This window comes from Cydia strobilella, chromosome Z (assembly GCF_947568885.1).
Source record: "Cydia strobilella chromosome Z, ilCydStro3.1, whole genome shotgun sequence".
Classification (NCBI taxonomy): Eukaryota; Metazoa; Arthropoda; class Insecta; order Lepidoptera; family Tortricidae; genus Cydia; species Cydia strobilella.
The window spans coordinates 41727395-41755055 of record NC_086068.1 but is presented as its reverse complement, the minus strand read 5'-3'; the positions used below and the strand labels follow the sequence as shown (position 1 = coordinate 41755055).

Here is a 27661-nt window from a genome sequence, read left to right as displayed (position 1 = left end):
CGTATGTCACAGCCACTTTTTTCCGAAACTATAAGAGCTATACTGTTGAAACTTGGTAAGTTGATGTATTCTGTGAACCGCATTAAGATTTTGGCACAAAATTAGAAAAAAAACCACAAACAATAAATTTTGGGGGTTCCCCATACCTAGAACTGAAACTCGAAAAAATTTTTTTCATCAAACCCTAACGTGTGGGGTATATAGGGATAGGTCTTCAAAAATGATATTGAGGTTTCTAATATCATTTTTTTCTAAACTGAATAGTTTGCGCGAGAGACACTTCCTAAGTGGTAAACTGCGTGTCCCCCCCCCCCCCCCTGTAACTTCTAAAATAAGAGAATGATAAAACAAAAAAAAAATACGATGTACATTACCATGCAAACTTCCACCGAAAATTGGTTTGAACGAGATCTAGTAAGTAGTTTTTTTTAATACGTCATAAATCGTAAACCGCAATTTACCTTTCACTCACATAAAAAATACATTGTTTAAATTGTGTAATGTACGGAACCCTCGGTGCGCGAGTCCGACTCGCACTTAGCCGGTTTTTTCTTTATATCACATTATTTCAGCAGCATGCTTCAGACCCTGTAATTGTGTTTTTAATACATAAGAAAAAAAATTTGGCGTTTGCTTTTAATAAAAACAACTTAAATATTTTTAGCACAAACTACGGACATATAACATAGTTTTAAGTTAAACTGGGAAGTCCTAGCTACAAATATTTGATACTTTAATCAAAAACGTATGATATAAACATAAGATCTCGCACTACATTTTTATGTATCTAGTTTACACGTAGTACGGTGGTTTTTGGTCTAGAAGTCTTCTGGAAATCGATTTTCGCTCATGTCGTCGCACATATGGACATATTCGGTATCAGTGCATTCAGTGTGCTGAACACAAATATATGAGATGACAAGCGCGAAAGTGGTGGGGGTAGTTGCTGTGACGTCAAAAAGTCGGCAGTACAAAGTTTTTTTACTTTTTTTTTATCATACCATGTGGGGTATCAAATGAAAGGGTTTTGTGAGTAGATCACAAATAACAAAACTTCCGTGAGACACAGACATATTAAATATATTAAGGGTAGTTTCTCGCCCCCCCTGCCGCCACCGGCGCCCGCGCCGAGTCATCGGGCGCGGAGGGCTGCGGCCCGCAGTCTGCGCCGGTCCGTCACCGTCGACGCAAGCTCCTGATGACGCTCTTCGGTACGGAGTGAAACATGTCGAGCGTTTTCGACTTAAAACACGTGTGTGACCCGTTATTAATATATTTAATAGATCACAAATATATAACATACTGTAACATTTTCACTACTTCGTCTAACAAATTATTAGAAAACGTTCAAAAATTTCGCAATCACAGTTGACTTTGAACTGCTCTAAATTAAAAACCGGCTAAGTGCGAGTCGGACTCGCGCACCGAGGGTTCCGTACTTTTTAGTATTTGTTGTTATAGCGGCAACAGAAATACATCATCTGTGAAAATTTCAACTCTCTAGCTATCACGGTTCATGAGATACAGCCTGGTGACAGACAGACGGACGGACAGACGGACAGCGGAGTCTTAGTAATAGGGTCCCGTTTTTACCCTTTGGGTACGGAATCCTAAAAATGACTGCATGGATCATTCCAAAATATATACCAAGTGACTGTGAATATCCTCTATATAACGTTAAGAGGCCGGTGTCGATTTTAGTCGCAAAAATGTAAAATTGATAGATTTAGTCGGTGAAATTGTACACCTTTTGTTACCTAATTGAAATAACAAGTACTGGTTTCTATTAGTACGTCTTCTTATCTTACCTTTTATCAGATCAATTTTTTGAAAACAGACACTAAATTAGTAATGTTAGCTTTTCTGATGGACGTTTAGGTAAACGCGCGTAAAGCACCGATTTTGTCGCTCTTATTTGTAAATTTCGTAAAGTTTGGACGGCTAAACATGGTAATTTTGTATTATACATATCCTGTACTTGACGTTTATACGTATAATATAATAGACTACATTTTTATTATTATGACTTTGAAGTAGTGTAAATGAAAGTTAGACGAAATCAATTTTCTCCAGAAATTACTTCAAAACAAGTTACAATTTCTCTGAAAATCGACTTAATTTCAACAAAATGTTGATACTTAAACAATCTACTACATTTGCTGCAACTACATCAATTTGTATAATTTAGCACCATACATTTTTGATGAATTTTTAAAAACTACCCCTTCTTTTCATATATTACCGGTGACGCACGCTCGCGACCTGATTATTAAAAGGCAAGATGAGAAGACGTGCTAATAGAAACCAATACTTGTTATTTAGATATTACGTAACAAAACGTGTATAACTTCAACGACTAAATCTATCAATTTAAAATTTTTGCTCCAAAATCGACTACGGCCCCTTAAACATTAATTAACCAGATATAACCAAAAATAAGATGAGTACATCAAGTTGAAAAAAAGTATAATTTTCTGTTACATTATACTGCAACTATTTTTTTTAAACCAGACTATTTACATATACTTTTGAAATGGTCTTTTCACTAGCTTTCATTTGGTACCCATATTGCTATAGTAAGAAAAGAGTCAAGAGTCAATATATTCTTTATTCAAATAGGCCTAGCAACAAGCACTTTTAATTTGTCAAGTTTTAAATATTACCTTAATCTAAATGTCAGAGCAATTTATTGATGCAGTTATTATTATTCTTAAAAACATTGAATTATTATAGATATGTCAAACTTAATAATAAGAATTCACAAAAGGATCGTCAAACACCAAAATTGTATAAAAAATACTAGTCTAGAAACTTTCTAGAATAAAAATCTAAATGTCAAAAAATACGGATTACCTAATATAGGTATTAATTGAATTATCAATTTCATCATTATTAACACAATAATAAATAATTACTTATTTTCAATCACAATCCCACGGTGTTTCATCATTCATGTAGTCTTGTGTGCTATAATAGGCTTTAGAGATAAGTTTACGTTTTACATATTTTTTAAATTTATTAACGGATAATTCAGTGATGATATTTGGAAGTTTATTATAAAATCTTACACAGTTACCCATGAATGATTTTTTAATTTTATGGAGCCGAGTGAAGGGTACTGCAAGCTTATGCTTATTTCTAGTATTAATGTTATGTATGTCACAGTTTTTCTTAAAACTGGCAATGTTTTTATGTACATACAGAATATTCTCATAAATATATTGACAGTGCACTGTCATTATGTCAATTTCCTTAAATTTATCTCTAAGTGAGTCTCTATGATTCATTTTATATATTGCTCGAATAGCCCTCTTCTGCAGAACAAAAATGGTATTTATCTCTGAAGCACCACCCCACAGTAAAATACCATATGACATAACGCTATGGAAGTAACTAAAATATACTAATCGAGCTGTTTTCACATCAGTTAACTGACGGATTCTGCTCACTGCAAAAGCTGCAGAACTCAGTCTATTCGAAAGAGTATCAATATGCGGACCCCATTGGAGTTTAGAATCTAAAGTTATACCAAGAAAAACTGTACTATCAACCAATTCCAATTCCTCGTCCTTCACAATGACACTTGTTTGCACATGCCTTACGTTACTACTAGTGACAAACTTAATACATTTAGTCTTTTTCTCATTTAACAATAAGTTATTAACATTGAACCAATTTACTACTTCTGAAATAGCATCGTTTACATCACTGTAAGCTTGTTGCTGTCGTTTGACTTTGAAAATAAGTGAGGCATCGTCTGCAAACAATACTATATCATGGTGGGTCTTTACAAGGTATGGCAGGTCATTAATGTAGATAAGGAACAGTAACGGCCCCAATATAGATCCCTGCGGTACACCCATAGAGACCAATGACCCCGGTGATCGTTGTCCATTCACATCGACCCTTTGTATTCTACCGTGTAAGTAGGACTTAATTAAATTCCGTGCCGATCCTCTTACTCCATAAAAGTGCAGTTTCCTGGTCAATGTTTCATGACAGACGTAATCGCAGAAGATACCCAAAGCATCATGCGACTCCTCCCAGGCATCGAAGATCTGTTTAATTAGCTCAACACCAGCGTCGGTTGTTGAGCGACCCCGTGTAAAACCAAATTGTTTGTTATGCATTAAATTATTGATGTTAAAATGTTTCAATAACTGAGACAATACTAATTTATCAAAAAATGTACTGAATGTCGGTAACACTGATATCGGTCTAAAGTTAGTGGGGTCGGATGTGCTACCTGATTTAAATAAAGGAGTGACTTTACTATGTTTCATTAGATCAGGAAACTCACCGCAATCAACACTGTTATTAAATATAACTGCCAAGTCAGGCGCTACAACTTCTATTAAGGAATTGACAGCATGGACAGATACTCCCCAGAGGTCACTAGTTTTTTACATTAATTGATTTAAACGCCTTTATTATATCTGAGGCACTCACATGTTCAAAATGACTGTCTCTACTATATTCTGGGACATTATCTTCTAACAATGTAACGGCAGACGAGGGTGATGAATTTAAGTACTTGGTTGTGGAAACTGGTACCTCGGTTAAGAATTTTTCAAATTCTGTTGCTACATCTAAACTGGAGTCTACAATTTAATCATCAATTTTCAGTTTAAGATCATTCATTCTTTGTGTTGATCTACCAGTCTCCACATTAATTACTTTTCACGTTGTTTTAATTATATCGGAGCTATTTTTTATTTTTTACGCTTTAAATAATTACGCTTAGCAATATGGCAATCTATTTTAAATTTCTTCGAATATTGTTTGACATGTTCCTTAAATTCGTCACTTGTATTAAACCGCCGTTCCTCACACAAGGCATACAATGCACGTCTTCGTTGATGTAGCTCTGCAGTAGCCCACTCACTAAAAACTGACGCATCACTAACCATGACCGATTTTGAAGTAAATATCGCATTAAAATTCTCCATAAAAGTGTGAAAGAATGAATTATACATATTATTCGGACTCATGTTGGAAGACAGAAAGGGTAGCGCCTGAATTAAATTTTGTTTCATTCTTTCCACGCGGTCAGAGGCTACTGGTACAAAAGTTATTTGTTTTCTCAAGGTATTTTTCCTTACAGTCTCAAACACCACTAATTGGCCTAAGTGGTCTGATTCTAAATTGCTGATTACATTTTTAGTGGTAGGAAAAATGACTGTGAAAATATTATCTATACAGGTGGCACTAGTGGCAGTCACTCAGCTGAAAAGGTGAAACAGACCACTGTTTACTTACATTAACACCTGTAAACGTTACCCTTTTTTGCAAATAAAAATTATTGTATTGTAAAAAAAAATATTGTATAGGCTCCATAAATATGTGGTTGAGATTACATGATTTGTAAAGATTCAACAATCTACAAGTTACGTGTTGAATTTTCCAAAATATTTACATTAAAGTCGCCGCATATAAGTAATTTCTTACTAGAAGGTGATATTTTAAGTAGGACAGATTCCATTATGCTTTCAAATATTTCAGTAAAAAAAACAAGCCCCCCCCTCCCTTTTTCCTTAGCGGGCGCCATTTTCAAAATTTATATAGCCTATGTCACTAACACAATTCTGACGAATTCAACCACTATATAAATTTTGAAAATGGCGCCCGCTAATGAAAAAAGGGGGGGGGGATCGTTTTTTTTTCTTACTATAGCAATATGGGTATCAAATTAAAATGAAATTAAAGCTAGAGAAAAGACCATTTCAGAAATATATGTAAATAGTCTGGTTTTTTGTTTGTTTTAATAATAGTTGCAGTTTAATGTAACAGAAAATTATATTTTTTTTAACTTGATGTACTTTTCTTATTTTTGGTTATATCTGGTTAATAATTTTTTAACGTTATATAGAGGATATTCACAGTCACTTGGTATGTATCTTCGAATGATCCATTCAGTCATTTTCAATTTAGAGCAGTTCAAAGTCAACTGTGGATTGTGAAATTATTGAACGTTTTCTAATAATTTGTTAGACGAAGCAGTGAAAATGTTACAGTATGTTTTATATTTGTGATCTACTCACAAAGTTCTTTTATTTGATATTATTAAAAAAAAAAGTCAAAAACTTTGTACTGCCGACTTTTTGACGTCACAGCAACTACCCCCACCACTTTCGCGCTTGTCATCTCATATATTTGTGTTCAGGACATCACACTGAATGCACTGATACCAAATATGTCCATATTTGCGACGACATGAGCGAATGAAGTAACCTAAAGCCTGTTTCGCCAAGCTACTAATGGAAAATGTCCTGGAAATTATAGGTTACTTAGGAAATTATAGGTTTTTACTTTATGTTGACGTCAATATATTTGAGGCTAGGATATAATGGTTTAGAATATTTTCATCACAATTACTCGAAAAGATCTTATTTCATGCAGGTGTACTGAAGGACAAATGCCTATATTGCTCCCGTGGGAGTTATGGATTGTGAAAAAGAAAACTATAACTCACGAGTGAATTATAGCTCTTTTTAAATATGTCACTAATTCCTACGAACCAAGTAGGTATAAATAAGTTTTACTTTAAAATACTGACGTTTTTAATTTAATATATTTGTTTGTTTAAAAATATTTAATTTGATTAATTTAATAGTTTACAATATTTTTACACAATCTTCAATATGGCGGAGGAATCTTTGAAATGTCACCGTGGATTAATCCGCGCCCCACTCAAGTGCAAGAATGTACATACTACATTGTGTGTAACTACGGGGGTAAAACAATTACAAACTCGAGTCTTAAATTCACTCCAGCCTGCAGCTGTCGTGTAAGGGGTGTACCGATAAAAAAAACTGTAAATTTCAAACGGCTGTAATTTTATTTCCAAGCAAGATGACGACAGCTTTCTAACCGCAGTTAAAAGTCTTATTATTAAATTATATATTCCAATATAATAATTCTGCTTTTACGCCATGCGACGTTACACCGGTGAATAGAAGAGATCACTGAAATTTAATCTTTTCCAAATGGCAAGAAAATTTTCAACATCCTCCATCCTTTCGATACACTTAAAATTACCTCGAAGTTTCGTGCATTTCATAATATTAATAAATAATTTTGTACGTTGTCTCTTGAACAGAGGTCTCGAAGCGGCAGGCCTCTAGACACAAGTGTCCCTAGGACCAGCAGAAATATTGTTAGGTAATAGAATTTGCGCCCGCCCCCGCATGCCCGTCATATTTATCGTAAAAAATTGGGGTACATATGCGGCTTAAGTGAAACGAACTATAAAAAAACATAGTGTATAGATTCGTACAAAAGTTAGGATAACTAAAGTAACCGAAAATTTGCGTTATTAATTTCTGAGCCAAGTCGAATATCATACAATTTCCTTCGTACAAAAAGCATTTTGTAATAGACGATGAGCAAAGTAAAACCACCATACGTCCTGCAGTGCCGTTCTCTCAACTATTCATGGGTTCAAATCAAGAGTACATTAAAAGAGAAGGATAAAACAGCCAAAAAACTTTAACAACTTCAGCAGGTGTTGGGATGGTGGAGGCAAATATGAAAAACAGCTCCGGAAAAAGCTGCCACTGAATGCGCTAGGAAAAAGCTTCTTATCACTCCTGCAAAAAATTTTACAATAAAAAACTGATAATTATTTAAATTAAAAGTAGCTTCATATTCTAGTAATCCTAAATTCTAGAAATCCTTATCAAGTGCATCAGTTTTTTTCATTTGAAGTTTACAGTTATTTTTCGGTACGCTCCTTATGTAACACCTCCTAACCCCCCCTATAACTTTGTTGATGGCGTGCTCACATGCCCGCAATGTTCGAGAACTTTTAGTAACAAGATCGGCTACATCAGCCACTTGCGAGCACACCAGCGACAGCAACGGAGTTGACAGCAGTCGCCGTGGCCGAACTCGGCCGTGGAGTTATTGGATTGGATTGGATTATTGGAACACCTCGTTTCCAATATTTCACTAGGAAGCGGAGCGTTGATTGTGATGACAAAATTTATGTAAATTTAAGTGCTGAAATTTAATAGTGCCACACTACCTATCAATGGCCAAACGCGCCGGAAGGCGATCTGTCGTTATTGTAGTATCCTTCGCATCGATTAGGATTCAATGTGCGCCCCCGCGATAAACTTACCATTTTGCTACCTTGGGACACAGCCTAAGATATTTAATGACTTAAAAAAAAAGAGTTACATTATCTGGAGATATAAACGGGTGTGTTTAAAACGTATTCCTACTAATGTACATATTATAAATGCGAAAGTATCTGTCTGGTGTTACCTCTTCACGCTTAAACAGCTAAACCGATTTAGATGAAATTTTATATGAAGATAATTCGAGCACCGGGGAAGGATAAAGGATCATTTTTATCGCCGAAATCATCTTTAGGTAGAAGCACAGTACCAAAGAGTTGTTGATTGTAATAGAGAGGTAAAGTCTAAGGAAAAACGTGCGTCTTGTTTGACAGCGGAAACAGACGGCGCTACAGCGCCATATGTGTTGTGGATACTGAACGGTCTAGTATCAACTTTTGACACCTAAAGTTACCGCACAATGTATGTAACGTACACAAATAAATTTACGTATAGCGTCATCTCGTATGGCTACCAAATTTGACGAACGAATTGAATTGAATTAAGATTTACCATATCTTACACAATCTATGAATTTTTGTTAGTAAGTAAGGAATACAATATTTAAATGTGTACGGAAGTAACGTAACGACTTTTTGTATTATTGTAGTGTAGTAGAGTGTGTGTGCGTGTGTTGACTTACGATATGAGGTCAAGTTGCGCGTCGGCGGGCGCCGCGTCGCTCGTGCCCAGGATGTGCGAGAGCTCGCACGACTTCTTGCCGCCCGACTTGCCGTTATCACGCGCCGTTGAGTCGCCCACCACTAACATACATGCATTTGTACTTAGAGGTTCCTTTTTTACAGGAATATTTACGAAATTTTCATTCTGTTAAAGGTACAGGTATATATAAACATAGGCATGAAGTTAAAAAAATCGCAATATAACTAAATAAGTCTAAGACAGATTAAAACTCAGCTTTGGTTTCCTAGGAAAACGGTACCGTCATATAGCGGAGGCAAAGGACGGCCGTCTGTACGGTGACGATATGTGCAAAGTTCCACGGCGTCATAACATAACATAACACACCGTCAGACACCAACGTCAAACGAAACATATCCCAGGAGAGAAAATGGACGACCTACTTGGAGGATGAAATATCAATAGGAAAATAATCGTAGTACGGAAGATCATTTATTCAAATCTCGTGGTACAGAAGGTGCATTTGAGATTATAGTAGAAATGGCTTGACCGCTATCAAATAAAAACGTTCACGAAACTACAGAACTATATCAAGATAGAAGAAAAGAGTGTATGTACCTCGCGTGGCGAAACTACGACCCGGTGGCTCAATTGCTCGCCGCGAACTTCAGTCTGCTCCCGATCGATGTCTGCTTGCGACGTCAGGTTTTAAAAACAAAATGGTTTCTTGCGCAATAATTAACTGTTCAAACACTACCAATAAAGTTGGAGCTGTTAATGGAGGTATTTCCTTTCATTGATAAGTACAATTTGTCCTTAAATATCTGTTATTGATTAAAAAACTATTTATTTTATTATTTTCATCAAAACATTAGCGGGCGATTGTGTGCCAACGCTAGCTTTCCATTCCGGCTTAAATTTGACGAGCCAGACTTGGCGTGCGTTCAAAACCAGCGATGTAAAAGTAAGCTATTCAAACTGTCGAGTACTGTCGAGTCACGTTCAAGGTCGATTTCTCATTTTTTCTGTCAAAAGTAAGAATAGTGCTGTACACTGCGATTTTCTTAGTCGATTATTAAAATCGATTTTGAAAACAGACGAAATGATAATTACGTTCTCATATTATTATGCAGCTATATAATGTACGTGCAAAGCAAATATTATTAACAAACAGGTTATGGTTACTTCTATATTGCAATTTTGTTTTAGTTTTCCGAATGATCCTAATATTAAAAATAAATAGATTGAAGCAACTGGTCGTAAAAAATGGTTTCCTACGCAAAATGTTACACGCTCGGTCTCTCTACAAATTGCTGAACTCTTTCCTTCTATCTTAATTCAGGCAACAAGGCCTATATTACATATACCTTATAGACTAACATACATATAAATTTCATAAACTTAAAAACTAAACACTATTTTGGCAATAGAACGTCGTGGCTCCGTTGAATCGTCAACGTGAATTATCATTTCCTCTGTCGAAAATAATTATCATTTTTTCTGTTGGTTCTTATCGATATTTTGGAATCGATGCCGTGTTCTAATCGATTTGTGAATCGATGCTTTTGAAACGTATCGCGCGCCTTATGTTTCTCATCACTAAATTACGCTCGTGACGTCAAAGTACCTACGCAAAATGTTACACGCTCGGTCTCCCTACAATTTGCCGAGCTCTTTACTTCTATCTAGATATAGTTCTGTGCACGAAACTATCGACACCGTCAAAACGGCCGTCATGCAAATGGCGGCACCGCTTTTTGACGTTACGGTGTCAATCGGGCGGTGATCTAGGTAACCGCGCCATTTGGTTTACATAGACATCGTTCTAGTGACGTCATTCACCGCTGTATTACGGCCGCTATAATGATGGCACCGCTTTCCTAGGAAACCAGAGCTTAATTTACTTTTCTGAATCATAAATTAAATTTTTGTAATTTATGATTTTCTGAAACCAACATGGTCAGCATAGCCGACAACAAATGCGATACTGTTTAGATGTTCTAATAGACATTTATGCATTTCAATTAGGTAACATAATAATAATAGATGTGCTATATATAATAATAGAGGTTTCATGCACTTACTGAGTATAGCCTTGAGAGTGGCGAGCACGGGCCCCACGCCGATGTTCTTGTGCGCGGCGGCCAGCAGGTGGCGGTCGCAGGAGAGGCGCACGCCCGCCGCGCCGCCGCCCGGCCCCGGCGACGTCGACACCGAGTACAACCCTGCCACAACCACAACCACAACCACAACACATCACATCTTATCTTACTTATATACCTATAGTATAGTATATACTAGTAGTATAGTATAGTATAGTATAGTATAGTATAGTATACGAATAGGGTGAGTAGGGTTTGGTACAATGGCCCTTATATTATAATAGGCACTATGTGGTTAATTTATTTATTATTTATTTTATTTTCAGTAGGTCAGTACGATACGAGTATGCATGTCTATATGAGGTAACTTCGGATTCATATATAATCCAGTACTATCTAAAGTTAATAAGTACTTGCAAATAAGAAGTAACTATTAAGCATTCTGAAATATCATTGTATTTTCTTGGCGGGCATGAATAGGGGATATTACTGCAATATTCTGCAACCAGAATGCAGTACTACCCTTTTTAGTAAACCACAGAGTAACTTATACATACACATGACAAGTTTTCAGAGATAATAAAATACGACATTGATGCATCAAGGCGGAGGACCTACCGGGAAACGCGCATCCGAAATTTCTCCATCTCCTCTTTATCACTCGAATATACAAGAGTGACAGAGATGTTAGATAACGAAATTTCGATTTTCTTGTCTTGCAATAGACCCTGAGATTGTGGTAGTAGCGCCACCTACGCAGAGTTTCGCGTAATATTCCCTATAGTACGCAGCATAAAAGACTTCTGCTTGTTGGCGTAAAGTTTCAACGTCAAGACATGTGGCAAACTCTCCAACGCACACGTTATAAATTTATAATCCTTCAATGAGATAAGACGTTCTTCCCTAGAGCTTGATTAGTGCAATGTCGGTGTGTCGGTGTCGTTGTCGTTACCCGGCTGAGGCGTGTCGATGGTCTTGAAGAGTCGCAGCAGCAGGTGGCAGGTGAGGCGCGCGCCGGTGTCCGGCGAGGGCGCGTTGGCGGGGTTGCCGGCCGCGCCGCCGCCGCAAGCCTTCACCAGCGACGGCAGGGCCGCGTGCCGCACGAAATCCTCCAGGGAGAAACAGTGCCGCGCTGTTATCAAATTCAATCCCTTTATCCTTATTCAGTTTTATAAATAGTTATTTAGTTTTCTCAAAAATGGACGGCAAAGTCGACGTTGCCGGTTAAAAAGTAGGTCGCGAAGTGCGTAGTTTATGGTCAGTCAAAAAATTAAAAGGTTAAAAACATTGCAGTCTCGATTTCGGGAGTGCAATGTTACATACAAATTCCATTATTTGTCGAGTTCCAAACTTTTTAAAAGTTGAAGTGGCCATATCAAATGATGGCATAGGTCCATGAAACAGCCAAACAGATAATCAGTACTTATTATTATAATGTTGGTACCGCGACTATTTAGGTGTCTCAAATAGGTTGGCGTATTTTCAGCAGAAAAATACACTTCTATTTTTAATTAAAAAAATAAAACGGCGGCAAAGCAAATCTTTTCACTTTTTTCTGTGAAAATATAAACATAAGAACGTTGCTTCTGTAAAATATTTCTATTATATTTGTATTTATTGCGCCATTTTTGAGAAAAGCACTATATATGACTCGGCTGGAAGGCTACTTGCTGGCTTCGGATTCAATTAAACGGACTTCCAAGGTCGTCCGTTTAAAACGAATCCTCAGCCAGCAAGTAGCTACTTCCGAGCCTCGGCAATAATGTACTATTACAAGGGGGCAAAGTTTTTGTTTCACCTTCCGTGCTAATATCGATACCCGAGCAAGAGAAATATTCCAAAATTGAAGGCACGAAGGTTTAAACAAATTTTGGCACCCAGTGAAACACAAATTTTTTCACCACACCAAGACAAGGAAAATATTAACTGTTAAATATCAAACAAAATCAAAGCAAATCAATTCATAATTAATGTTATTAAATATTTATCATTCAAAATTATCATTTAAAAGTCAATTCTACCAGCCAACATAAGGAAACAACTTAAAATATGCATTTGATTACTTTGCCCCACATGTGGATAAAATGTTACTTTCTCATCACTTCTTGAACAATCAAGAGAGCCATTATCAGCTGGTGTGATGAAAAATAAGTTGTGATTGCTCAATGATTTTTGATTTGCTAAAGTAAAATTCAATATGTCAAATCTGTTGCGCGGCATTACAACAACAACATTGTCACGTCAAACTGGGCGCTGTACAGTTGTGTCGCTCGCGGCACTATACACGTGCTGTCACGTCAAACTGGGCGCTGTACAGTTGTGTCGCTCGCGGCACTATACACGTGCTGGTCATTGTTGAGCTCTAATAACACTTCTATATTAAGTTATCCTATTTCGTTAGCTTCAATAAATCCGATGTTTCCAGCTTATAAAATGGTGCTGTTTCAAGCTTGTTGAAATTCCCCCATAAAATTGTTGCACCCTGTTATAATTTACCGGATTGACATTAAAGTTTAATAACCTTTAAATTAATATACTCTTGGTTCTAGTGAACAGGAGTACAAGTCGCGCGCAGCATAGTTGATAAAGGGTACAAGTTTCATATAAACTTGTACCTTTTTCCGTTTGTGTTTATAAAACACTCTTAATTTATGGGAGGGTGTCGTTGAAGAGTTCCATTCTGATTATCATCAGCAGTTCCACTTCATCAAATGTCACTTTGTTTATGTAAATGCTGGATGTGTTGATGAAAATACAAAAATCACTATATGTATGCCTTTCACATTTGAGGAATTCCCTCGGTTCCTTATGGATCCCATCATCAGAACTCCAGCTTGACAAAAACGTGTCTTGAAAACTTAACTTGCTTAACAAACATAAAAAAGAAGACAAATCACCAAACGTGAACTACGCGTCATTAAAGAGTTCCATTCTGATATTTCTGATCATCATCAGCAGCTCCACTTAATCAAATGTCACTTTTTTAAATGGAAATGCTGGATTTATTGATGAAAATACAAAAATCACTATATGTATGCCTTTCACATTTGAGGAGTTCCCTGGATTCCTCATGGATCCCATCATCAGAACTCGAGCTTGACAAAAATGTGTCTTGAAAACCTAACTCTCTTAACAAACATAACGAAGAGGACAAATCGCCAAACGTGAACTATGCGTCATTGAAGAGTTCCGTTCTGATCAACATCAGCAGTTCCACTTCATCAAATGTCACTTTTTTAAATGTAAATGCTTGATTTGTTGATGAAAATACTAAAATCACTATGTATGCCTTTAACATTTGAGGAGTTCCCTCGATTTCTCATGGATCCCATCATCAGAACTGCATTTTGACAAAAACGGGACCAATCTGTATGTATATACTTACAATCAAAAAAAGAATTTTCAAAATCGATCCAGACATGACGGAGTTATGGAGTAACAAACATTGAAAAAAAAAAAAAAACCGAATTGAGAACTTCCTCCTTTTTAACCGACTTCAAGATTTCAAAGGAGGAGGTTCTCAATTCGGTTGTATGTTTTTTTTTTGTTTTTTTTTTTTAATGTTTGTTACTCATAACTCCGTCATTTCTGGATCGATTTTGAAAATTCTTTTTTTGATTGTAAGTATATACATACAGATTGGTCCCGTTTTCGTCAAAAAGCAGTTCTGATGATGGGATCCATGAGGAATCGAGGGAACTCCTCAAATGTTAAAGGCATACATATAGTGATTTTTGTATTTTTATAAACAAATCCACCACTTCCATTTTAAAAAGTGACATTTGATGAAGTGGAACTGCTGATGATGATCAGAACGGAACTCTTCAATGACGCATAGTTCACGTTTGGCGATTTGTCCTCTTTGTTATGTTTGTTAAGCAAGTTAGGTTTTCAAGAAACATTTTTGTCAAGCTCGAGTTCTGATGATGGTATCCATGAGGAATCGAGGGAACTCCTCAAATGTGAAAGGCATACATATAGTGATTTTTGTAATTTTATAAACAAATCCAGCACTTCCATTTTAAAAAGTGACATTTGATGAAGTGGAACTGCTGATGATGATCAGAACGGAACTCTTCAATGACGCATAGTTCACGTTTGGCGATTTGTCCTCTTCGTTATGTTTGTTAAGCAAGTTAGGTTTTTAAGAAACATTTTTGTCAAGCTCGAGTTCTGATGATGGGATCCATGAGGAATCCAGGGAACTCCTCAAATGTGAAAGGCATACATATAGTGATTTTTGTATTTTTATAAACAAATCCAGCACTTCCATTTTAAAAAGTGGACGAAGTTGGACCCGGACTCGGACCCGGACCCGGGTCTGAACATGGACCCCAAATCGGACCCGGACCGAACTCTGACCCAAACTTGGACCCGGACAGCCGGACACGGACCCGGACTCTGATCCGGACCCGGAAATGCTACTAGAAAAGTGGGTTAGGTGGGTGGTTGGGTTTTGAACTGCGATTCTCACAGAACAGAACTGCTATCAGAAAAGTAGGTGAGGTTAGAGCTGTGACCCTTACAGAAACGAAATGCTATCAGAAAAGTAGGTTAGGTTAGGTTAGAACTGCGACCCCTACAGAAACGAAATGCTACTAGAAAACTGGGTGGTTTTACCTCCTTTTCTACATTATTAGGCAAAAGATGCTGTCTTTTTCATTTCATTGTCTGGAATCTAAGAGTGCACCATCAACAATAAGTGAACTTTCAGCGGCATCCCCCATTGAAGTCGGTTAAAAATATGGCGCGGACGTTCGTCTGTGGTAGTGATTGATACTGACCGACTAATATGCAGGTGAAGACGGCGAGCGCATCGTGCGCGGCGGCGTCGTGCAGGTCGCGGTGGTGCAGCAGGTCGGGGTAGAGCGGCGGCGGCGCGGCGTGCGGCGCGGCGGGGTAGTGCTGCGCGCCGCACAGCGCCACGAGCGCGCCCACCCACTCGGCCGCCAGTCCGCTGCACCACGCTGTCATCTCCGCGCATAGCACGCCCAGCTCGTTCACTCTGCACGCATGTTTAATGTTTATTATTATTGTATACATGTACAGTACAGGGCATTACAATGACTTATTTCTATACATATGTTATGTTTGTACATCTTAATGTCTTCATGAATCTAGTATAACATGGATCGGTCATGAGGAGTGGGGGGAAATGACCGAACGGGATAGTCTTATGTATCTTTCAGTAGTAGTGACAGAGAGCAATATATTACTTTTTGTCTTTGTCATAATTTCACTTTTCCACCGCTGCCACAACCGAAATTGTGGCAAACAAATAGGTACGTGACATGTCATGCTTGTTCGTTGCTTGTTTAATTATTGTTGTTTTCTATGAAATTGTGCTTTCTCTTATAAAACATAGTGATGGTTAGCGTTTTGAATTGATAAAATAATGGTGAATTGTTCTGTAATCGGCTGTAATAACCGCTCTGAGCAAAAATATGAGAACATAACCTTTCACACGTAAGTACGGTATTTTACACCTTTCTCTTAACGCAATATGTGAGAATAACACCGTAAAATTACGTTACACTCAAAGCAATGTAGAATCAAACGATTTCAATAAAAATATCACAATTATTTACGCAAATTAACAAAACATTATTTGTAAAATTATTCGCCCAAATTACGTAGGTTGTTTGTGGTAATATGTCAGCTACTCAGACGAGTCTGAGGTCAGCCGTTTTTAATCTTCTTCTTAATTTAGCTGCATAACAATCATGTTAGGGATACCAGATGAAAATATCATAATTTTATGGGTAAATTTGACCTCGAAGTTTTTTCGTATTTCTAATTCCAAAAAATAAAATAAACAAATGTTGTGAAGATGAAATGTGGTGTACATTAATTGGTGTGAATAATGTGATTTCATAAAATTAAAACTCATAATACATTTTATTTTACGTTTTATTTACTAAACATGTTTAGTTTTGTACCACCTGCGCGAATTATAGGAGGTATTTCATTGTTCATACGCCTAAAAAGACCGGCCCATTGACATTTTATTCAACAATTTTAATACCGTCAAACTTTGCCTCCATGGTAATCGCCCCAACGTGATATCAAATATTGGGGTAAGTTTTACCAATATGGTATCCCCACGTTTATGACGTCATCTATGTCTATCCCTTACGGGCGCACGCGGTAGGCCGCATCTATGTAATGCTAGGTCTATGTATGTCTTTAATACTATTATACATAACCGCTATTAGGTGAGTTGTAAGAATTTTATTGCTGTCTGTTTTTGTTTTGTCGCTTTCCGTTTTTTGTTCCACTAACACTTAGTTTTTAATCTTAATTGTTACTAACCGTTATGGGCCAGTGTTGTCTTAAATAAATAAATTGAATTGAATTAATACTAAAGTTTGGTAAATTATGGTATTATACAATTTAGTTACATACATTTAAATTTATTCTCATTAATTATAATAGTACATATTTGTCACATCTAATTGAATATCTAGTCAATTTAAAACAATCAATCTAGATTGTCTAGTTAATTGTAGTCGATGTTAAGGGGTGATAGACGTACGAGCCAAGGCAGGCTACGAGCAAAATTCAAACATTGTCGCCAAACTACTACCGAGGGACAACTCTAATAGATTTAAACCGGGATATTCAACGCGCGATCGAGGAGAGACTAACTGGGCGACGGGATTTACTTACCTAGCTCGATAAACCGCGAACGCTAGCATAAGCAAATGTGTTCCCACACGAGTAAGGTCATCGAGCTGTCATAGGCTGGTCAGCACAGTTCAAAATGTATGAGAAATGTACATTAATTCTCACATCAGAGATTTTTTGATATGGGATTACCTATATTACAAATAATATATTTTGAAAAAAATCTACAAAATATGTCAATTTTTTTTATATAAATCCAAATTATTACTAAAATAGAAAAATAAACCAAAACATCAATTCCACTAGAGATTTTCTAATATGCTGGTCTCAAGCATATACTCATTAAGTATTTATATTTTCTTCGAGCTTGACACAACCCTGCCCCCAATAAATTTCTTTATTAAAATTTTTTTTTACATAAAAATAACAACTAATGTATACATAAAAATTACATGTTAATTAAGCTCTGTAGATTTACTATATTGTACAAAAAAATCTCTAACGTAAATTAATCCGTTTAATTACTATTAACCATTTTTGTTTCGAATTTTTTTTGTTGCTTATAGAAAATGGACACTCGACTTTTGTTTTACCTTCATACATCTCTTACTCATGTTAGTGTAACAACAAAAAAATCTCTCACATATATGTAATATTGTATGGAATACAACCATAATTATTCCGACGTCCAAGTATTTACATTACCCACGCAGACACTAACTGACGGGTACTGATTCACTGTAGAGTAGAAAACGTTTGATCGACTTCCATATCTCCGTCTCACTTCAATGTTCGCGCCAGACGATCGGTCCGCTTGAACAGCCGAGAGTTAGCGATGCGGTCGATCGTTAATTCTCCCATGACTAACTTACTCAGTTTCATCGGTACGCGTTGCGATTGTTTACGCATGTTTAATTTTAATTGCGCGCTTACTTAACACACCTCAGGCAAAGCTCCTATAAAACGCGCAATGCTTACATTGCGGCATATATGTCACGTATGTCAGCTATGAGGCTATGACTATGACATGGCAATGACAGACAGTGGCAGTAAGTGCCAAATTAGAATACAGACTTTTCTACCCACCATAAAGTTTAGTGCAAAGAGAATTTAAAACTCCTTAGTGAAAACCTCATGGTTTGTGCGAAATTGAGCGTTATTGCTATTCTAATAAAGATGATGGTGTGATTTACGGAAATGAATAATAGATATAATGTATTTTTGTTGTATATACATTCCCGTTTTATTTACACCCAATATTATATCTTTTTCCGTAATAAAATGCGTTTGTAATTACTGTAACCGTCTGTGTAGTGTACCATATACGCGATGGTTTGTCCTCCGGGCCCAAAATCGATGATCCCCTTTGATTATTTATTTTAAATTAACGTCAAAATCCAGACAGGAAATTTGATTTTGACATTTACGGCTACTGCCGTAGTAGTCGGCAGCAATATCGCGCTTCAATATTGCTGCCGTCGACTGCATTGCTGCAGAAAACGTGAAAAAGGTCATTTAATTCAATGGGTAGTAGGGTTATGAGATGAAATGACGCAATAATGAAACTTTAGTTAATTAACAATATTATATTAAATCATTTTTACATACTATTTTACTCGCACTAAATAGGTTTACTACCAACATACTTCTTGGTGCCCAAATGAAATAAATAGTGCCTTTCGATGCTAGTGCGGAAAGTATGTCATTACTTCACGAGTACCGAGATATCTTGACAAGACTAGGGACGAGTGAAGAATGACATTTCCGCACGTGTATCGAACGACGTTTTTTAATACAGTTGCGAAAATAGTTATTTACGATACAAGTGCGGAAAAGAGGAAATTCGAAACGAGTGGCGATAAATTAAAACACGACCGCAGGGAGTGTTTTTAATCGACACGAGTTGCGAATTACCTATTCGCAAGTGTATCGTACAACGTTTTACAGTACATATGGCCCTTTAAACTTTCGACATATGCACCAAATATGCTCATTTACGCACTAGTGCGAGAAAGCAGCACCATATGTACTGTAAAAATATAAAAACAACAAGTAAGGAATAAAAACTGGAAACTTAAAAAGCCTCTTAGTAAGAAAAAACGCCTCTTCTTAGACATGCGTTTCGGCAGCTATTCCTTTAATTAAATTATTATTTTTAACTAAAAAAATATGAATGCCTACTACTTTAGTGATATTTTCTAGAATGAACAATAAATGGGCTACATTGTCCATTTTTTTATTTAGTGCAAATCGCCACACTGTAATTGTAACAGAGAAAATTGTCACAAAAAATTACATAACATTTTCATTTTTTTAACACAACTCATTTTTTTCGTATGGAAAGGTCTGATAATTATTTCAAAAATGAATCTGTCGTTCCTAAATTATACGAAAATGATATATAACTTGCTCTAGTTGCTAAGAACAGGAAGAAGCCGATCCTTTCACCCCCCTTTTGGGGGGCGTGACGATCTCGTGGCTACCGGGCTAAATCAGTTTTGTTTGCCCTAAGGAACAATCAATCGTGCCAAGCGGCATCGCCTGAGACAAAAGTGCATACTCAATGCGCTTTCTTACCACTATAATTTAATAATAAATTAATGGGCCCTGGAGGGAAATTGCCTGAAAACCTTAAGTTAACTCATTTTACTTAAAGGAGACATTATTTTTAAAAAGAATCTAAACTGCAGTCAAAGCTTTTTAATTTTTTTTTTCAATTTTGCTTGTCTAAAAATATTCTTGAGTATTAAATATTCGATTTTATGGAAATTTTGTACGACAGACGAGTGTAAGACCTAATGTTTCTTGAAAAAATGTTATCATTAATATTAACTGTATCGACTAGTAGAATAAAATAGGGAGTGTTTATTTTTCGGAATTTTTAGTCGGTTCGATTCCCGGGCGAGACAAGCGAATTTCAAAAACCTTTGAATGCAGTTTTGTTTCATTTTGATAATAACATGAGCTAACTTAAGGTTTTAAGGCACTTTCCCTCCAGGGCCCATAAAAATTTTCCACACTGTATATTCAGAGCACGTCTTATTCTCAACTGTTAGACCTTTTATTGATCCCAAGTTTCCTTACAATTATACGTAATCGCGGGCCAGGCTCATACTAGTTTCATGTCGCGATGCGCTCGCTGACAAAAACCAAGCGGTAAGAATTGCTGACATTTGCGTCTTTTCACTCTCACAGCTCCCACTACTAAAAGCATCGGATGACAGGATCGTTGAAAAGGGACAAACATATCGTTTGACGTTACGTTACTCTTCTCGTGAATTGTCAAAATTTAAAATTCGAAATTCGCTTTATAATTTTTCCGGGCGGCTATTCGAAGTATAACTAAATGGACGGTCCTTACTAGCCAGTAAGATTGAGATCAAGCATCATAGATAGTTGTAAGACTTCAAGGGTCTATTTATATCTGACACAGTATCCAGTATTCTAAACGTTTTGTGAATAGATATAAAAATTTGTCAGCTATCGTTTTTCATATAAAGACAGACACTTAATGCATTGAACTATTGAACCTTAACGCAATGCCATAAGCCATAAGGTATACTTTCCTAATATACCTTGAGGCTAATTCGAACTTTGTTATAAAAGATGTCATTTTTTAAATTTGCGTGTGCGTTTCGCTCGTACTAGTTGAAATATGTTTTAGTGCGAGCGAAACGGTTGGCCGAATGATAACAAAATGATATATTATTGACATCTTAAATAAAGTTCGAATTGGCCTCTGTGAATGCCTGGAAATACCGCATTTTTTTTTTTTATGCTGGAAATTGATTCAATTATCGAGAGAAAAATTAATATGTTATCCTTCCATAACTTGTGCAGTTACTGGCAAAAAACTAGAAGTGTCCATTAATTGTGCAGAACATTATTTGCTGTTTGTTTCCAAAATATTGCTGCTATTCTACAAATATAGTAGTGACTCGGGAGATTTTTAAACATGATCGAAACAACTACTGTTAACCACCATAGTAAACTTTTCTCTCGGTGTGGGATTTCCTCGGTCATGAAAAACTTACAAAACAATAATTTGTTTCAATAAATCTATAATTTACATTATTGTCGAGAGATATTCTGACCGTGTAGTCGTATAAGCTTTATAACCCATTCTACGAAAAATATCTTATGTGGGAATTATTGTTTAAGTAGTATAAAAGATAAAAAAAAAGTTTTTATTTCTCAAGAACGGGAACTGATATCAAGTTGTTACTTTACAGACGGGTATTCAATATGATATAGAATTCACCCATGTAGAAAAATTTGAGTGTGCATTTAATGTAACTTAAACTTTATTAACCGACTTCAATTTCATAGAAGGAGGAGGTTCTGTATTCGGTTGTGGCTATTTTTTTTTTTTTTTTTTTTTTATGTATGTTCACCGATTATTCCGAGACCCGTGGTCCGATTTGAGTCATTATTTTTTTGTTCGAAAGGAGCTACTTCCAAGTTGGTCCCATATTAATCTGGTTCTGATCTGATGATAGGATCCCTGAGGCATTGAGGGAACTCCTCAATTTTTAAAGGCACATGTATGGTGATTTGGGTGTTTTCATAAGCAACTTGAGCATTTTCTCTCGAAAACGACCAATTTGATGAAGTGGACCTGATGATGATGATTGTTTTGAAGGTAGTGATGATGATTTTTTTAATGTAGGATGTTCAGCGATTACTCCAACGCGTTGTCCGACTTGAACAATTCTTTTTTTGTTTGAAAGGAACTACCTCCAAGGTGGTTCCACATTAATCTGGTGCTGTTCTGATGATGGGATGCATGAGGAATTGAGGGAACTCCTCAATTTTTAAAGGCACATGTATGGTGATTTGGTCGTTTTCTTAAGCAACTTGATCATTTTTTCTCGAAAACCACCAATTTGATGAAGTCGAGCTGATGATGATGATTGTTTTGATGATAATGATTTCAGCGATTACTCCGGCACCCATGATCTGATTTGAGTTATTCTTTTTCTGTTTGAAAGAAGTTACCTCTCCAAGGTGTTTTCGTAATATTTTTGGTTTTGATCTGATGATGGAATCCGTGAGGAATTGAGGGAACTCCTCAATTTTTAAAGGCACGTGTATGGTAATTTCGGTGTTTTCTAAAGTAACTCAAGCATTTCCTCACCAAAACCACCAATTTGATGTAGTGCAACTGTAGCCTAACCACGAGTTTGGCACTAAATATTCTTCGTAACTTACTTTGTACTAATACGCCAGTACGAGCGAGATGCATAAACAGTAAGTTACGCACACGATAGCGAATATATCAATGTCAAAATCGTGGTAAGGCTACTGATAACTTCCCTCGTATGTGTATTATGATTTTTGATGTAGGTAGTGTTGGAAACAACCAAAGAGACTGAGAGGTGAAGGTAGAGGGTATTAGTGTTTGGGGGGTTTGAGGTTGGGGGTTGAGGGGAGGTGAGTTGATGGGTCGGAGACTGAGGGGTTGGGAGTGGGATTGGGGGTTAGGGTTAGGAGTTAAGGGGTCTGGGGTTAGGGGTCGGGGAATGGCGGTTGAAGGGTTGGTGGTTTAGGGTCGAGGGGTTCAGTGATCAGGGGTTGAAGTGCTGTGAGGTTGAGTGATCGGGGGGTTTGAGGGATTGGGTCAGTGGCGGGGCGGAGAATGGATTTACTGACAGGAATGATTTCCCAGACGGACTCGAGGAAAATTCTGATTATTTAATAAAGTTTACGAATTTACAGATAAACATGATTATGTTTTTCATTCATGCGTCACGCTCTTAACAATGTCTTAAAACTAAAAATGGAAAAATAAAAACTTTAAAAAAAAAAAAAAGATAAACCGACTTCAATAAGGATGAAATAAAATATTATCCTTTTTAGGGTTCCGTGTTTAAGTATATGCGTTACCAACTGATATGTTTGAAGTCGGTGCCAAGCCAAGTACTCCAAGTAGTAACAATACCAGTCAAAAATAATCAGCTTTATGTCAATAAATCCCATTACAACTGTACAAATGTTATAAACGTGAAAGCAATTATGTCTGCTTCTTTGTTACCTTTTCATGGCTAAACAACTGAACCGCTTTAGCTGAAATTTTGCATGAAGGTTCCTTGAATTGTTTTATATTTTGAAATGTAGTCCACTGGATAAGCGGAAAATAACTCAGTCCCAATCCCACACTTGCGTGCTATGACTGTTTAAGAATTAGTAAGAAATGCTCTTTAAAAAAATACGACGACAAAACGTATTAGATTTACACTAACGTGCCGACAAGCATGGTACGAACTGCGCCAAGAAGGTTCAACCGTGTGTTCTGTCCTGAGGTGTACAGGAAGTTCGTTTATTGTCGTCGTGTAACGCTGCGTCTTACATAGGCGAACACTCGCGAACGCGAAGCGAAGCGACGCGGCACGGCGCGGCCGGCCCAATGCGTTCGCGTTCGCAACGAGATCGCCCACGTAGGACACTTCTATATAGGTATCAAAGGATTAATTAAGGCACCGTGCCGCGCCGCTTCGCATTCGCGTGTTGTTCGCCTACGTAGTACGCTGCATTAGGTAATCCAACGTACATACTTATATAGCCGCATCTTTATCGAATTGCACCAAAATCCCTGGTTTAAAATTTGGCTTGGCACCGACTTCAAACATATCAGTTGGTAACGCATATACTTAAACACGGAACCCTAAAAAGGATAATATTTTATTTCATCCTTTTTGAAGTCGGTTTATCTTTTTTTTTATAAAAGTTTTTATATTGACCACTATCAGTCTGAGAACTTACTCGCCCGTATATCACGAGATTTCGAGGTTTGTCCTATTCCGATTGTACTATTAACCCCCCAATGAACTCTTATTTAAAGATTTTGAGGTATTTTACTCACAATTAGAGTTTTGAATGTTTCACGGTTAGTTTCACTAGACTTATATTGACGGGGATATAGACCGTGATTACCTTTTGTGTTATTTGTGAGCTCCCGATGTTCACGGGTGACTGAAGATAGCGGGTGGGTGTCAAAGTTGTGTAGACAGCGCTCTGTCTACCCTCATTCTTGCGCGTCGGCTGCGTTCACTTTCAACGTTACCAACGGTCGCATTCACACTTGTTGGTCCGGTCGCGTTCACACTCGTTGGTCTGTCCAAACACACTACACTCACGGTGTCACTACGCGTGTTTGATTCGGATATCACTGGTTTTTTACACAAACAAATCACAGGATTCCACACATTTGACAGTTTAAACCCATCTTCACGATTAAAATTTTTATATTTGTGAATTTCAACGTCTTCTCTTACCAATCTTGGTATATAGTGGCGTTCTGTCGAAATGACCTTGGGACTATGCAACTCGATCCAGTGATTTGTACCCGACTCAAGGAGATGCTGAGCAATAGCTGACTTGCGAACGTCATTGTTCTTGACCGCAGCAATGTGGTCTTTAATTCTGCAGGCAATAGTGCGTTTGGTCTGCCCAATGTACGAACTACCACAGCTGCACTCAACTTTGTATACACCAGGTTTTTCCAGGGGAAAATTGTCTTTAGGCGACCGCAGAAATTGTGCAATTTTCCTGTGCGGGGTGAAGATAGTTTTTACAGAGTAGTTATTTAGTATTTTTGATTCTCCTACGTACGACTTAGCAAAACACGTCGCAAAGGTGCTGCAACAGTTGGTTGGGCAGACGGAATCGTACGTGAAGGACTCTCGCCATTTTATTGAGATCGTACAGGACGTTAGGATTGAACCTGATGAAGTGATGGTCAGTTTTGACGTAGAGTCATTGTTCACTAACGTACCTGTAATTGATAGCATTGAGGTAGTAAAAAACAAGATCCAGGAGAACGGCATGCCAATAGAATACGTAAGGCTCCTTGAACACTGCCTCACTACAAATTACTTTCTGTTTCGCGGGCAATATTATATACAGGCAGAGGGAGTAGCGATGGGCAGTCCGGTGGCTCCAGTGGTGGCTAACATTTGGATGGAACACTTTGAGCACCTAGCCCTGTCTGCGCCCCCAGTTCCCGTTAAAATTTGGAAGAGGTACGTGGATGATGTGTTCTGCATAATTAAGGGTGGTAAACAGGAAGCTGAACTGATGCCAGGACACCTTAATAGCATGCACCGATCTATGTCGTTTACATTGGAAATGGATTATATATTGCGATATTGCGTTTCTGGATGTGAGACTGAATGTTACAGGTTGTGGCATGCTGGGACACTCAGTCTATAGGAAACCGACTCACACGGACCGCTATTTACACGCGAGCTTGCACCATCATCCCAGACAGTTAAACTCGGTTGTGGCATCACTGACTAATCGAGCACACGCTCTGTGTGACTTGCTACATCTAAACCAGGAGCTGAACCATGTTCAGAGTGTCCTGACGATGAATGGCTACAAAGTTAACATTGACAAGCGGGACACAAAAACCAAGCGCCTCACTCATCGTGTTGAGAGACAGCCAGCGTTTATGCCGTACGTCAAGGGTGTGACAGACAAGATATCAAAAATACTAAATAACTACTCTGTAAAAACTATCTTCACCCCGCACAGGAAAATTGCACAATTTCTGCGGTCGCCTAAAGACAATTTTCCCCTGGAAAAACCTGGTATATACAAAGTTGAGTGCAGCTGTGGTAGTTCGTACATTGGGCAGACCAAACGCAATATTGCCTGCAGAATTAAAGACCACATTGCTGCGGTCAAGAACAATGACGTTCGCAAGTCAGCTATTGCTCAGCATCTCCTTGAGTCGGGTACAAATCACTGGATCGAGTTGCATAGTCCCAAGGTCATTTCGACAGAACGCCACTATATACCAAGATTGGTAAGAGAAGCCGTTGAAATTCACAAATACAAAAATTTTAATCGTGAAGATGGGTTTAAACTGTGAAATGTGTGGAATCCTGTGATTTGTTTGTGTAAAAAACCAGTGATATCCGAATCAAACACGCGTAGTGACACCGTGAGTGTAGTGTGTTTGGACAGACCAACGAGTGTGAACGCGACCGGACCAACAAGTGTGAATGCGACCGTTGGTAACGTTGAAAGTGAACGCAGCCGACGCGCAAGAATGAGGGTAGACAGAGCGCTGTCTACACAACTTTGACACCCACCCGCTATCTTCAGTCACCCGTGAACATGATGCATGTAACTGCGTCGAAATATCGGGAGCTCACAAATAACACAAAAGGTAATCACGGTCTATATCCCGGTCAATATAAGTCTATTTTACTCACATTTATATACAATTATATATAATTATACATTTATCACATTTATATTCGTTAATAAATTTAAGGATACTTAAATTTTAAATCAATTTTATTCTCAGCTAATACCGAAGGAAATGAGAATAACGCTCAGCTCACCTGTCGTTGTCAACTTCGCGGCACACTGCCAGCATGGCGGAGCACACGAAGCTATACCTGTTGGCCGCCGACTCACCCACTTGCCGCGCCCAAGACATTTCTAGTTTACCTGAAAGTTGTTTTTTTTTCAATCATAGTATAATCACCTAACAAAAGGTCTGTGAAAAAAGGTTGGTGCGTACCCTTGCGCGGGTTGGCGAAGAACTCGCTGAGGAACTGCGGGTTGTACACATAGCTCGAGGGAGTCGGCTGCAGCGGCGAGTACAGCGCTTGCCTGAAACATATACGAGTATATCGACATTCCAATAAATGCACTGTTTACTTGTTATTTACTACCCCTACCCTTACCCCTACCCTACCCTACCCCGTCCCGTAACGTAACGTAACTTCAGCAGCCTTCACAGTTTATTGATATTTTTAATTGTACACTAGCTAAAGTTAAATATTACCTATACAGCCATTATTGTATTTTATTTTATTTATTTGGAGATCCAACAACTGTGACATTAACATAAAAATTATAGTTGATACAGGAAGCCAATTATAGGAACTCACAGGTAGTAACATGATACTAAACTAATAGGTACTATACTAAGGTTGCGCACTATCGCAGCCACATATGTGAACAGAGACTAGCATTCCCTACAATACCTTTTTATTTTAGTTTTTAGGGTTCCGTACCCAAAGGGTAAAAACGGGACCCTATTACTAAGACTCCGCTGACCGTCTGTCCGACTGTCTGTCCGTATGTCCGTCTGTCACCAGGCTGTATCTCATGAACCGTGATAGCTAGACAGTTGAAATTTTCACAGATGAT

The 27661-nt window shown here is 37.6% G+C and overlaps 1 protein-coding gene across 4 annotated transcripts in view; it reads right to left on the bottom strand.

The window, feature by feature from the left end:
- Positions 1-27661, bottom strand: part of LOC134754802 (mediator of RNA polymerase II transcription subunit 12-like) — a 142170-nt gene that overhangs the window by 62405 nt on the left and 52104 nt on the right. For 3 of the 4 annotated variants that reach the window (XM_063691174.1, XM_063691170.1, XM_063691173.1), the window contains exons 24-29: positions 27027-27118; positions 26845-26953; positions 15649-15869; positions 11817-11996; positions 10847-10987; positions 8764-8884 (exon numbers count right to left, since the gene is read on the bottom strand). In XM_063691174.1, the coding sequence (XP_063547244.1) occupies positions 8764-8884; positions 10847-10987; positions 11817-11996; positions 15649-15869; positions 26845-26953; positions 27027-27118 (864 nt within the window). The remainder of the gene's footprint in view (positions 1-8763; positions 8885-10846; positions 10988-11816; positions 11997-15648; positions 15870-26844; positions 26954-27026; positions 27119-27661) is intronic. The other variant, XM_063691171.1, reaches the window with a different exon arrangement.